Here is a 14,169-nt window from a genome sequence, read left to right as displayed (position 1 = left end):
GGCGAGATAGTGAGAGAGAGGAGTGGATTTAGCTCATGCAATGTAGAAGGATTTTTGTGTGTGTGTGTGTGTGTGTGAGAGAGAGAGAGAGAGAGAGAGAGAATGAAATGAATAAAAAAATAAATAGAATTGAAAATTAAAAAGATGTAATGTAGAGCGTGTTGTAAAATGGTGTGTCCCAGAGAGGAAGAGAGAGAAAGGGAGACTGAAATGAATAAAAAAATTAGTAGAAGTGAAGATGTGATGTAGAGTGATTTGTAAAATGGTATATTATAGTAAATGAAGTAACTTTTTGATGTGTCAAATGCTAAATTTTTTAGAAGAGCTGATGCTAGTGCTCTTATAATGAAGAAAGAGATTGAAGAGTTTAGTTCTCATGAAATCAATGACTTTTTGTTGACAAATAACCTAATAAATGAAACTGAAAAACTAATTTGGAAGGACATAGTGAGATGAGAAATACTTGTGGTCTTGATGGAGAAAATAAATCTGTTGCTTCCATTCCCTTTCCCCCTTCCCTGTGCAAAAAACTCACTCAGTTGTTACTTGTTTTTGGCTTCAAGCACCACTATCAACATTAGAAGATGTTTTGTGGAATTAAGGTTGTTTTGGCGAAGTTATTTTAGGGCACAAAAATAAATTACCCTCACACGCATAAATATTATGTACATATGTGATTAAATGATATCACTGTTTAGCCCATGACTTATACAAGTAAGAACAGTTTGCTTCTCAAGTAATCAAGTTTCCTCAAGAAAAGTGCAATATCTGGTAATAGATTTCCTGAGGGTAATTCTTCCCAATCTGAATGTGCAAGTGCTTCCATTCATAAGTGAGTTCTTTTTATTGTTGTCTTATCATAGAACTTGCAATTATTTAGTTTGTGATGTGATTGATTATGGGATACATCGGTTATCTGTGTGTCTAATTTTCCATTTCAATAAGTTTGGTCAAGTAGGTGGTGCTGTGCATCTTCAGATATAAGAGAACCTAACCAAATGCTTAATGTTGTATATCTCTTAGGGCCACAAGATTTGGAAACCTCAGACACTTTGCTCTACCTTGTTTACCATGTGCAGTTTTCTTGAAAAGAAAGTTTTGTCATTATTGTATTGATATGCACAATGCAATGATCTTTTTGTTACTCTCAGCATTTGACGGAGGCTCTTGGCCCTTTATCCAAGGAGAAAGATAAATTTCTGAGTGACTACAATGAATTGAAAGCTAAGCTTAATCGCGAATATGAGGAGCAGTCTGAGCAAAAAAGAAATTACCAGCAGGAAGTCTCAAGTCTTCTCAAAATTAATTCTAAAATTAAAGAGTAAGTTTTTGAGCCCAACATTTGATGTGTAAGGTCTCCAATGCTTTGATCTTGATCATTATATTGTTTTAACAGGTATCATGATTTAAAGAAAGGAGATAGGCTGAAAGAACTGCAAGAAAAGAAATCTCTATCAGAATCTCAGCTCCAAAGTTGTGATATTAGGAAGCAGGAAATTTTAGCTGAACTAAACAAAAGTAAAGACTTGATGAGGAATCAAGATCAATTAAGACGAAACATTGAGGACAACTTGAATTACAGGAAAACGAAGGCTGAAGTAGATGAGCTTACCCGTGACATTGAATCACTGGAAGAAAGAATATTGAAGATTGGTGGGGTTTCAACATTTGAAGCTGAACTTGGAAAGCTCGCCCATGAAAGAGAGAGACTTCTTTCAGAGGTATTTATATATACTACAGACCTTATTGTATATTTTCCTTCCAATTTAAGTAGCATGGCCGATTCATTGATGTTTGGTGTCTGTTTTAAACATGGAGACGTGCCCCCCCCCCCCCTTCTCCTTTTCAACTATAGAGCAGAAACTATTATTTGATATGATGTAAAGTACAACCATTCTCTAGTTCAGTGAGTATACTAATACTATATGTATTTCCTCCTAAAGCCCTAACAAATCTCAAAAAATACAAAGAGTATGACATCTACAGTATCCTTTGGTCTTCCCAGCCCGCATCTACTACCAGTGAATGAAAGAAGGAGTTGACAAACATCAATTTGGCCCTCACAATCGACAACTCCTGCCCTTAAAAGTTCTTTGATTTCTCTCTCCACAAATTCCTTGGGTGTATTGATTTGTTTTTCACCCATTAAGATTTTAAAATACCTAATGTAATCTTCCCTATTTTTTTATAAATAATGAAAATTTTTAATTAAAATATCAAAAAAGAGTTGCCCTAGTATATAGGAAGTATACACTAGGGACAAGAACAATCAAAAACACAAATTACAAGCATCCATCAAAGAAAAAACCAAAAAAATAGAATTGCTGCCTACTATAAATGACTAGTCTGATAAAGTTTTGAGGAAGAAAAGTTTAAGGTCAGGAATTGTTCTTTCAGAATCCTCAAAATTTCGGTTATTTCTTTCTTGCCAAATGCACCACGTCAGGCAATGAGGAACGGCTATCCATATAGCACCATTTTGATTGCCTAAACTTCCCTTGCCAACATGCTAAAAGATCAACAACTGTCTTCAGCATTACCCAATGAATGCCAAACAAGGTGAACACCATAGACCACAGTTTCGTAGCAATAGGACAATGGATAAGAAGATGATCTATTGATTCCCTATTGATTTTTCACATAAAACACCAATCTCAAATCCAAATTTTCTGCTTCCGTAAAATATCAATTGTCAACATCTCCCCCAAAGCTACAATTCAAAAAAAAAAAAGTAACTCTAGAAGGAACCTTAGGCTTCCAGATAGACTTCCATGGGAAGGATTGATCACTACTTCCAGTCAAAACCCGGTAATACAAACTAACCTTAGAACCCCTTTTCTTAGCAAGCATGCAGCAAATTTTATCCTCCCTCACGCCCTCAATGGGATTCCATAAATACTATCCATGAAATTGGATGGAGACTTCAATTCCCAATCTTGAATAGCTCTAATAAAACTCAAATCCCAAAACAGAACTCCATTGGAGAACTTCGTAGGATCAACACATAAGCCTCCTTATTTCGATTTATAGTGAATAATTCTGGAAAACACATTTTTAAGAGGCCATCCCCACACCACACATCCTGCCAGAATTTAACTGTAGACCCAACCCCCACATTAAATTGAATGCATTGAAAGAATGTAGGCCAGCCACAACTGATGGACTTCCACAGGATTAGAACACCAACCTCCCCTTTCACAACCATATTTAATCCCTATCACTCTCCTCCACAATTCCTCTTGCTCAGTCTCAAATATCCATAGCCATTTTCCTAGAAAAGCTTTAAAATGTCTTAAATTTCTAATTGCCAAACTCCCAGATTGAAGGGGAGCACAAATCGAAGCCCATTTTACCAAGTGAATTTTTGATTCATCCCCCAAACTACTCCAAAGAAAATTCCGTTGAAGTTGTTTCAATGTGGTTTGCAACATCCACCAGGATAGGAAAAGGAGAGGAAATAAGTAGACTGATTAGATAATGTACTCTTAATTAGGGTAACTTTACCAACTTTATACAAGTGTTTCCATCCCGCTAATCTCCTTTCCACCTTTTCAATAATTGGATTCCAAATTATCTCCTCTTTGGATTTAGCACCCAAAGGGAGGCTTAAATATTTCATCAGGAGTGAACCTTTCTTGCTCCCTAATGCCTCAACCAACTCTACTAATTTGGAACCACACCCACAGGGACTAATTCTGACTTGTCCATGTTAATATCAGCCTCGAGACTATTTCAAACCATAATAGCATCAATCTAAGAAACAAAATCTGATCAAGAACAACATCACATAAAACCAAGGCATCATCCTCAAAGAGAAGATGAGTCTCCTGCAAGGAGTTACCCATAGAAGCCACACTGACGCCGGACAAGAGACCATCCCTCACTACCTTATCCAACATTTTACTAAAAGCATCCATGACAATGACAAACAACAATGGGGAAAAATGATCACCTTGTCTTATGCCCCTAGAGCTCTCAAAGAACCCACAAGGAACTCCATTCAGATTGAGAATTTGACTATAGAGATGCAGAAAAAAAAACCACCTCCATTTATCAGGAAAGCCACAACGCTCTATCATGTAAATAAGAAAGCCTTCGTTCACATGATCATATGCCTTCTCCATATCCAATTTACACAAAACCCCAGGAACTCCTGATTTTATCTAGCTATCCAAGCATTGGTTAGTGATAAAATCTGCCTTTCTCTAACAAAGGCATTTTGAGATTAAAAAAAAAAAATGTCCCCATGCACCATTTTCAGCTTGTTAGCCCAGACTTTAGAAATGATTTTGCATATCCCCCAATCAGACTAATAGGCTGAAAATATTTCACCTCCACTGCATCTAAATTTTTAGGAATGAAGGAAAAAAAAAATTGGCACTCAAACTTTTCTCAAATTGAGCATTATCAAAAAAATACTGAAAGACTGCCAGAAGATTGGCTTTAAAAATGTCCCAACAAGTTTGAAAGAAGGCCATAGGAATTGTCAAGTCCAGGAGCTTTGTAGCCATTAAAATCCGAGCATTCAAATCATTCCACCATTTCATATTTATTTTTTATTTTTATAGTTACATTCCCAAACTCTTTTTCATTCCACCTTTTTAAATTTACCTTTAAAGCATTCAACTTCATAGCCAAGCTGTAACTAGGAGTACCATAAAAAAGATAAGAATCCCACCAAGACTTTACCTTCCCCACAAAACCATCCACTTGAAGCCACATTTTTTCAAAACGAAAAGGGCTTTGTCCCTTTTGAACTTCTTCACTCCCCAACAAAATTGGAAAGTGGTACGATAAGACCAACCATTTAAAAAAAAAAAAAAATATTGGGATAAAAATCTTCCCACTTCGGCGAAAAGAGAACGTTCTTCCTAGATCCAGACATAGAATTGGACCATGTATATCTGCCATCTTCCAAAGGAATATCCATTAACCCATGAATAGAAATGAAATCTGAGAAATCTTGCATACCCTGAGTGAAGTTTTCAGCCCCCAATTGCTCAGAAGGAAAACGAACTGCATTGAAATCACAATCCACACACCATTGCAAATTCCACCAACTCTAAAGACCCAGCAACTCCTCCCACATTGAGCTTCTCTCCCTATCCACATTAGGACCATAAACACCAGAAAAAGCCCATTCATAATTATCCCCCCACATTTTTGAATCTATAGGAAACCAAAAATTTCCCCACCATTTCTTCCAACTTCTCTGCTACCCTCCTATCCCATATAACCAAAATCCCACCTGAAGCACCCATAGAACTCAAGTAAACCCAATCAACATAAAGACAACCCCCAACGACTTCTAATAAAACCCTAGATGATCAACTCCATCTTCGTCTCTTGCAGAAAAATGATATCAACCCGCCATATTCTAAAAAATTCCTAATTTGAAGCCTCTTATCCCTTTCATTTAACCCCCTCACATTCCAAGACACTATCTTTAGATTCATTAAGACACAAATAAAATTGGAGCTGTGAGACTTAACAGAGGAGGAATCATAATGATGCCGGACCGTTTAAGAAATTTACTAGGTTTCTTGATGAATTCTTGAGTCAGGATTATTGTTTAAGAGTTTAGGTTAAAAAAGAATGAATGTTGACAGATATAAACTGAAGGAAAAAAGAAAAGAAAAGAAAGGAAAAGGTGTTGTATAGTATGGAATATAAGTAACAAATTCATTGTGACCCAGTTAGGAATCTAATTGAGCTTTGAGCCACTCAAAATTTGGGTTGGTTGTTCGGTTATAGGCTGCTTGCTCATTCTTGTGCTAGTGCTTGTGTTGACTGCCAGCCTGACCTATCCCACCAAAATTACATTCCAATTAATGAGTTCATTCATGAGTGGTCATAGACTCATAGAGAAAGGATGATGTGAGGAAAATTTAACTATCCATCATCATTTAATCTTTCTGAACTTTATTTGGGACTTAAGTTTGTATCCATTGCCCAATAGTTCTAAAATGTTGTGGAATGCAAGAATTTCATTGTTGTATGCAGTAAAACGTATTATAGTTAGTCAGATGACTAACGGAAATGGATTGCAGAGCCAATATGAAAACGGAATCAAACATGAAGGGCCAAAATGAAAAATTTGAAACGTAAAAGGGCAAAATGAAAACAACCCCAAACTTTTAGGGCTAAAAGTGTGCTCTAGCCTTTTTTGTTTATACTAAAATACACTTTTGGCCCCTAAATGTGAAAGACATTAAGTTCTAATTGCTTGGGGAGAGAGAAAGAAAGAAGTGGAGAAAAAGGTGACTAATTGCCATTACTAAGAAAGTTATGGTTGCAAGTGCTCACATTCTAAAACACATTGAAGGTCAATAGCTGAAGAGTGATTTGAATGTGGTTTCTATCTTATACACCTTTTTTATGCTTTTAAGTTCACTTTCTTATTAAAATTTTGTTTTGAAGCAGTCCTTTACTTACATGAAAAGAATTATCACCTTGGTAATTTTCATGGCAGTTAAACAGGTGTCATGGAACGACGTCTGTTTACCAAAGTAATATTTCAAAAAACAAAATTGATCTAAAACAGGCACAATACAAGGACATTGACAAGCGGTACTTTGATCAGCTAATCCAGCTTAAGGTGGGATATGTTTTAGGTTTTCTCCTTTGTTACTCATATCATTGTATTATTAATCTGAACTTTATTTTGACAGACAACAGAGATGGCAAACAAGGACCTGGACAGATACTACAATGCGCTTGACAAGTAAGATTCTTGGATAAATACTACTATCATATGTTTCTTAATATCACCCGCTATAATTTAATCAAGGTTTAAAGTCTTCCTAAATATATTCAGTTATGTTTGATTATGGGCAAACCCTTAAACCAATGCATTATGCTATTATTTTAAAAGAATTTATCTGTGTTATACTCGTGGTAAAACTCTTACCCATTTGGGATAAGCTACATATATATTTTTTTTACATTCTGCTTTATGCAGTGCATATCTCTTTTACATCAAGTACGGGTATTGGCCCTTTTTTTTTTTTTCCCTTTTCTTTTTGAGGGTGGGGGATGCAGTGGATAAGTAATAAGCAATTTACTTATAAAAAAAAGTAGTAAGCAATTTAGTTGAAAAGTGGAGAATCTCAAACATGGCTCTTCTTCAGCTTATCCAACCTCGTATTCCTCGGGGTGATAGGAGAGATACTCTTAACTGGCGGCTAAAAGGGGATGGTAATTTTGACACCCGGTCTTACTACCATGCGATTTGGGGTACCTCGAATTCTTTGTTTCCTTGGAAGGGTGTTTGGAAACCTAAAGTTCCTAAGCGCGTGGCGTTCTTTTTGTGGATTGCTGCACATGGTTGGATCCTCACATTGGATAATCTAATGCTCAAGGGTCGCCCTTTGGCTAATTGGTGTTGTATGTGTTGCTGTGATGAGGAGTCGGTAGACCACCTTCTTATTCATTGTCCTGTCACTCATTCCCTATGGGCTTTCTTGCTTTAGGCTTTTGGCAGTCATTGGGTTATGCCGGGATCGTTGGCAGGTTTGTTATCTAGTTGGCATCAGTGGCTAGGGAAGCATAATTCGGAAATTTGGAATTTGGTTCCAGGGTGCTTAATGTGGATGGTGTGGTTGGAACAAAATTATCGATCCTTTGAAGATAAAGAGAAGACGGTGGAGGAGTTAAAGATTTTATGCCAACGCAGTCTATTGGAGTGGTCTCGTTGTTGGGGTTTTACTGAGTGTTCCTCTCTCTCTGAGTTCATGTCTTCCCTTAGCTTAGTTTCCTGATTCTCCCCTTGTTGTTGTGTGTTCCATTTTCTCTTGTTGTCCATCATCATGAACATTTTGTACTTTACTTTTATTTTTTTCCCCTCGTTAATATAAGTTTTCTGATTACCTATCAAAAAACATAAAGTTAAAAAAAAAATTCAAATATCGACATTATTGTTCCACTTCCTAGGCCCATACTTACATTTGATTCGTGTTCTAGTGTGTGGTATGCTTAATATGCAGTGTTGCTTCTGCAAATGATGGTTCACCAAGGTATTGTAGTCTTATTGTTTATGAGATACTTACCTTTAGTCTTTGTGACTTCCTTTCTAGTAAATTCTTCTATTATGTACCTGCAAGGCCCAAATTTGTCGTAACTTGTTTGGCAGGCCAAGACATGAAGGGCTGTAGTTTGTGGCATGCTAAATAAACACTGTTGTCATACTTTAAAGCTTCAACCTTTTGGACAACTGGTAATCCAACAGAATCATAAGACATTATGTTTCTCTTTGCCATGATCCATGCTCTTTTTGCCCTCCAATGCCTTCGCTTAACTATACGTGCTTTAGCCAATGAGCTTAAGCTCAAATGCCACATCCTCATCGAAGTACAATTTGAAGGGTGAAGTTGTCTGCTTAAGACCGAGTATGTGTGTATTACTTATTAGTCAATGACAACAAAGCCTTGGTCTCAAATTTTTTGGGGTTGCCTATGCATCTTCATAAGATTATTAGTTAGGATTGACCACATATATTCTTTTCTGCCATTCTATTCCATTTGAAATTATACTCTATGTAACTTCCATAATTGAAATGTTCTTCTCTACTACTTCTACTAATGATATCACGGAAGCCTGAAGAAAGCACATACAATGCTTTCTTTGATGGAATAGAAACTAAACTGTTAGTTTCTGGTAGTAAACCTCGAATCTACAAGGGGTCTCTTGAATCCATCAAGTGATAGATCTGGAATCCACCAGAAAAAAGAATAAACAAAGTTTGAATTTTATTAATAATAATCACTTAAAAACATTTAAGACTTAGAGGCTTATTTAAAGGCCTGGTAAAACTTGACAAACAAAAAAATATATTCTAAAATAAATCCTAATTAATACTTAACTATAATGGGAATCAAATTTGACCTAAAGAGCATTAAAAACACCTAAAGCAAGGAAATAAATACCCTAAAACTAAAATAACGAAAATACATAATAATTCCAAAATTAATAGATTACAAAAATTGGATAGTAGATTTTGTCCTACATTAGACCCCTTCACTTGAAAAAAAACTTGTCTGAGTTAATAGTTGAGATCCGAAATCTCTCTCAAAATAAACATATATTTTGAATGCTTTAGTAACTTGATCCAATTTTGAAACTTGTATCGGTATAGTGTAGCATAAAATTTCTTCTCATTTGCCTTCAATTTATTTGTAACATCAATCAACAAAGTGTTGATAATAAAATCAAATATCTCTATTCCAAGAAAATCAACAGATTGGGTAGTCATCTTCAGCAAACCACCGGGAACACAGTGATTGTGGGTGATGGACTCATCCTCATCTCAATTGGACATTCCACAATATTCTCAATAACTACCATCTCTTGATTTCTATCATTAGCCATAATCAACTCAATCTTCTTTTCTTTTACCTCTTCATCTAAATTCTGGAAAGTGCTATCTTTAAGCTTCAATTCAACAACTTCAAAATTTTCTTTAGAAATTGGTTGCATCTTGTCAACCCTCAAACACTTTTCTTATCTTGAAACATGGACTTCGCCGTTATAATTTTTGTTTTGTGGTTGCCTTTTCTCGTTTTGAACATATTTTTTTTCATACGAATATATAGATCTATAATCAACACTTGTATAATCTAGTATATCATAATAATCATGAGGAAACCATAAATAAATCAATGCATTTTTCATTCTTTCCCAAGTGTGAATTGGATGCTCACCTTGACACTTTCTATCAATTTGAATGTCTTCCCACCATTCCTATGCTTCATTGTCCAATTTATTAAACACAAGCCGTACTTGTTCTTTATAACATATCTTCCAAAAATTAAAATACTCTTCCAAATCAAGAAGCCAGTCAATAAAATCCAAGTTAAGCATCTCTCCTTCAAAGAATAGAATTTTCTTGTATTTAGGAGTGCCTTTTTGAATATATTGATTTTTATTGTTGTGAGATGATTTCCTAGCAAGAAGCGTAGAAATCCCTTGCCAGATTTTGCCCATAATTTGCTGTCTCTCTTCAGGAAATTGGTGGAACTCAGCCCTAGTAAAGATTGTGTCTTCAACTTCGTCGTTGTCGTTGTCGTTGTGGTGGTTACCATCACACCGATTAGCCATCAAACTAGGGTAAGTCAAGGTTCTGATAACAACTAATGTCGCGGAAGCCCGAAGAAAACATACATGATGCTCTATTTGATGGAACAGAAACTAATAGTTTAGTTTATGGTAGTAAACCTCAAATCCATGAGGAGTCCCTTGAATCCACAATATGATAGATCTTGAATCACTAGAAAGAACATAGATAGTCTAAATTTTATTAATAATAATCTCTTAAAAACGTATACAGACTTAGAGGCCTATTTAAAGGCTCTGTAAAACTTGACAGACAAGAAAATATATTCTAAAATAAATCCTAATTAATACCTAACCATAGTGAGAACGAAATTTGACCTAAAAAACATTAAAAGCACCTAAAAACAAGGAAGTAAATACCCTAAACCTAAAATAATGAAATTACATAAAAATACCAAAATTAATAAATTACAAAAATTAAATAGCGGCTTTCGTCCTACATCAACTAATGTTAGTTTTGGTCTTCCTCTACCATTTTCCTTCCCTCAACTTGAATTAACCCACTTTATCTCATTAGTATATTAATCGCTCTCCTTTGAACATTATGAAACCATCTCAAGTGGCTCTACCTCATCTTTTTATCAATATGGCCACTTGTATCTTTAAGCAAAGTTCCTTGTTTCAAACCCAATATTTCTATGTATTTCCACTAGTTCATCTTAACATTCTCATTTCAACTACTATTATTTTATGAAGGACAAAATTTAGGTACAGTATTGTTCCGTAGGTTCCTCTTTTAAGATTTAGCCATATAGTTACTTAATTAAAACATATACTTCCATCCCATGAGAAAAAATTCACACAGCAGAATTTTAAAAAGGGAACATAAGGAATAACATCTAAGTATTGTATTTAAGTTTTGCTCTTTTATGAATATGTTGGTCTAACATTCAATACCTTAGAACATAGTTTGTCTTATAAACATATTAGCTATTCTAAGATGACATAATACTGTTGATGTACTTCTCCACTTCATACTCCACTTCACATACCCTGCTCTTATCCTATGATTAATATCCTCATCAATCTCTCCAACTATATGAGTTATCACACTTTAATATTTCTTGACAATCAAGTCTTACTGCCCCTTCATTTTTGTTCCTATTTTTACTTAACTTACATTCCATGTATTCTTGTAATCCTACTTAATCAAAAGCCTTCAAATTCTAGAGTGTCTTGCCAAATTTCTAATTTGAAATTAACTCCACCTCTAGTTTCATCCTATGGACAAAGTCATTTTTTTAACCCATTATGTGGTAATTTATAAGACTATTTATGTTTATTACAAATCACATGACCCATTTAAAAAGTTATATAATCAAAACTACACATGAATAGTCTCTTTAATTGCCACATCATAGGTTGGAGCAAGATACCTCCATATCAATTTGGAACCAAACTTTTTCCCAAAAAATAGATCTGCAAAAAAAAGCATACACCAATGGACTTCTTGAATTGATTTAGTGAGCTCATCCATCATTATTGTTGATGCCAACCTATAGTGATAAGGAACTCATTTGTGATGCCTCCACTTGTTCTTACACTAGTTATTGCTCCATTATACATATCCCTAATCAACTTAATATACTTTAGAAGAACTGCTTTCTTTTTTTAAAACTCAACACATAACCTCTCTGGGATCCTATCTTATGCTTTTTTTAGGTAAATTAAAACCATATGAAGATCTTTCCAGGTCTCTATATTTTCCCGTCTATATTGCTATGGTTGCTATGGAATTTATCTTATGGTAACTAAGACAATCGCTTTTCCGTCTCTCTCTAAATTTACAATTGAATTTAACTCCATTATAGAGAGACCTGGAAAGATATAGTTGAATTTTAAGATATAGTAAGGAGGTTCAAGCAGCAATTAGATAAAAGAGAGAGAATTATAGCAGCCTACCTGTCCAAAAGGCTAAATCTAAGGTATATGATAAATTCTATAGCAATTTGGGGATTAAGGAGAGAGAAAAGATCTAAGTGTTAGTAAATTTACCATCTTTTAATTCTATAGCAATAGAGAACAGATTGTCTATATTGCAGTTATTGCTATAGAATTCTAAACATTCCCATCTCTCTTTAATCACTGCAATCATCTATATTTTTCCAGTAGACATCTCTATATTCTTAATTATCTAATAACTTGGTTTTTTTTTTTTTTTCCTGGATGGAATTCTCTCGGGCCATATTTGGCAGAGGCATTTTTTAAATTACTCAGCATTACCTGATGTTGAAAAATAGTGGATTAGATAAGGCGTTTTATTCAACCAAAAAAAGAAAAAGAAAAGAAAAGACATTGTTTTATGGTTCCTATTACGGGTACAAAACTGATGATGAAAGTTCTCTTATGAATGTTGACAATGTTTTGATAATCATTTCTCTTCATCCATATCCTTTCAGAGCACTTATGCGCTTCCACACAATGAAAATGGAGGAAATAAATAAAATTATAAGAGAATTGTGGCAGCAAACTTACAGAGGACAAGATATAGATTACATAAGTATCCATTCGGATTCTGAAGGTGCTGGGACTCGTTCTTACAGCTACAAGGTATGGAAATTATTTTCAACTGTTCTTTTCTTTCCTTCTCTTTTCATTATTATTATTATTATAGCTTTGCCAATGAGTTTTAGCTCAAATGTGCCTCCTTTCTGTGTAAGAGCAAGGTGGAGTGAAATTTTGTGGGTTCAAGATCCACCCATTGCGTAATTTGTAACATTTTATTATTCATCAAAAACTTTATTATTGTTTTTGTTGCATTTTTTTTTATACAGGTTCTCATGCAGACTGGTGATGCAGAGTTAGAAATGAGGGGAAGGTGTAGTGCTGGGCAGAAGGTGAGCAATCGTTAAATGCTTACTTTGTATTCTACTGCCTCTTTCTTTTACAAGGAATTGGAAAATAATTGTTTAGTTCAGGTCCTTGCTTCCCTGATCATACGGTTGGCATTAGCTGAAACTTTCTGCCTCAACTGTGGTATACTAGCACTAGATGAACCGACCACAAATTTAGATGGCCCAAATGCTGAGAGTCTAGCTGCAGCTCTTCTGAGGTATGAATTTACTTTATCTTCACTTGAGAGTCCATTACAGAATGAAGGCCTGCATTTACCCATCTTCTGTCCTCTTTCTTTAGAATTATGGAGGACAGAAAGGGCCAGGAAAATTTTCAGCTGATAGTGATTACTCATGATGAGCGTTTTGCTCAACTAATCGGTCAACGACAGCATGCCGAAAAATATTATCGGGTCGCAAAGGATGACCAGTAAGATCATAATTTTTTCTTTCTTGATCTGATTTTCCTTCTGCTTTTCATTTTTATATTTTCAACTTAAATTCATTTTATACACGACTCAGTCCAATCACCCTAGCTTCTCCCGCTCTCTTTTTCAGTCAGCACAGTATAATTGAAGCCCAGGAGATATTTGATTGAGGATTCTCCAAATGAGTCTTATGCACACTATCATTTATTGGGATGTAGTTGCTGCATATTTCAGGTTCTCTACAGAATGGGCATAATCCCAGAATATATAAGCTTGTATAGTAAAAAATTAATTATCATGCATTAATGATGTGATGTGGGCTTTACAAAGGCAACGTTAAACAAGGAATTTTGGCTGCACGCATTTTTATTCGTTTGGATTAGTTGGAAATCATGATGATGTTATTTAACCAAACCACAAGCTGAAGGCAAGAGGACCAAGATGCTTAAAGTATTGCATCCATTTAGTTTCAGACAATGTAAGATGAATGTCTATTTGTTACAGGACTTGAGAAACGTCATATTGCGGCTTAACGTTGCTTTGCAAGTGACCAGTTTTTTTCATTTAAATTATATACTAAACCACCTCCCACCTGATCCATGAATGGAGGACCCAAGGTTCATCTAAAAAAACAAGTTTGGAAATTGAACCCTCCATTTTTTTTTAACGAGCTTTAACCACTGAACACTCTGGAACAGATTACTATAATTTGCCCCATCTATGGGTCAATCTACTTTTTTTCACAAATTTAAAGAACAGAGACCTTTCTTTTTTGTCTTCATATTTGTCATTTCTTA

At 35.1% G+C, this 14,169-nt stretch overlaps 1 protein-coding gene across 1 annotated transcript in view; it reads left to right on the top strand.

Annotated features, from left to right (window-relative positions):
• Nucleotides 1–13,941, top strand: part of LOC142625721 (DNA repair protein RAD50) — a 44,690-nt gene extending 30,749 nt beyond the window's left edge. Inside the window, exons 18-26 of the mRNA XM_075799419.1 lie at nucleotides 1,152–1,321; nucleotides 1,397–1,721; nucleotides 6,473–6,598; nucleotides 6,672–6,724; nucleotides 12,510–12,660; nucleotides 12,885–12,947; nucleotides 13,029–13,162; nucleotides 13,246–13,374; nucleotides 13,503–13,941. Coding sequence (XP_075655534.1) covers nucleotides 1,152–1,321; nucleotides 1,397–1,721; nucleotides 6,473–6,598; nucleotides 6,672–6,724; nucleotides 12,510–12,660; nucleotides 12,885–12,947; nucleotides 13,029–13,162; nucleotides 13,246–13,374; nucleotides 13,503–13,542 — 1,191 coding nt within the window. The 3' untranslated portion in view covers nucleotides 13,543–13,941. The remainder of the gene's footprint in view (nucleotides 1–1,151; nucleotides 1,322–1,396; nucleotides 1,722–6,472; nucleotides 6,599–6,671; nucleotides 6,725–12,509; nucleotides 12,661–12,884; nucleotides 12,948–13,028; nucleotides 13,163–13,245; nucleotides 13,375–13,502) is intronic.
• Nucleotides 13,942–14,169: the final 228 nt, after the last annotated feature.

This window comes from Castanea sativa, chromosome 2 (genome assembly GCF_040712315.1).
Source record: "Castanea sativa cultivar Marrone di Chiusa Pesio chromosome 2, ASM4071231v1".
Lineage (NCBI taxonomy): Eukaryota > Viridiplantae > Streptophyta > Magnoliopsida > Fagales > Fagaceae > Castanea > Castanea sativa.
Note: the sequence above shows the minus strand (reverse complement) of the source record. Positions and strands in the feature narration are given on the sequence as shown.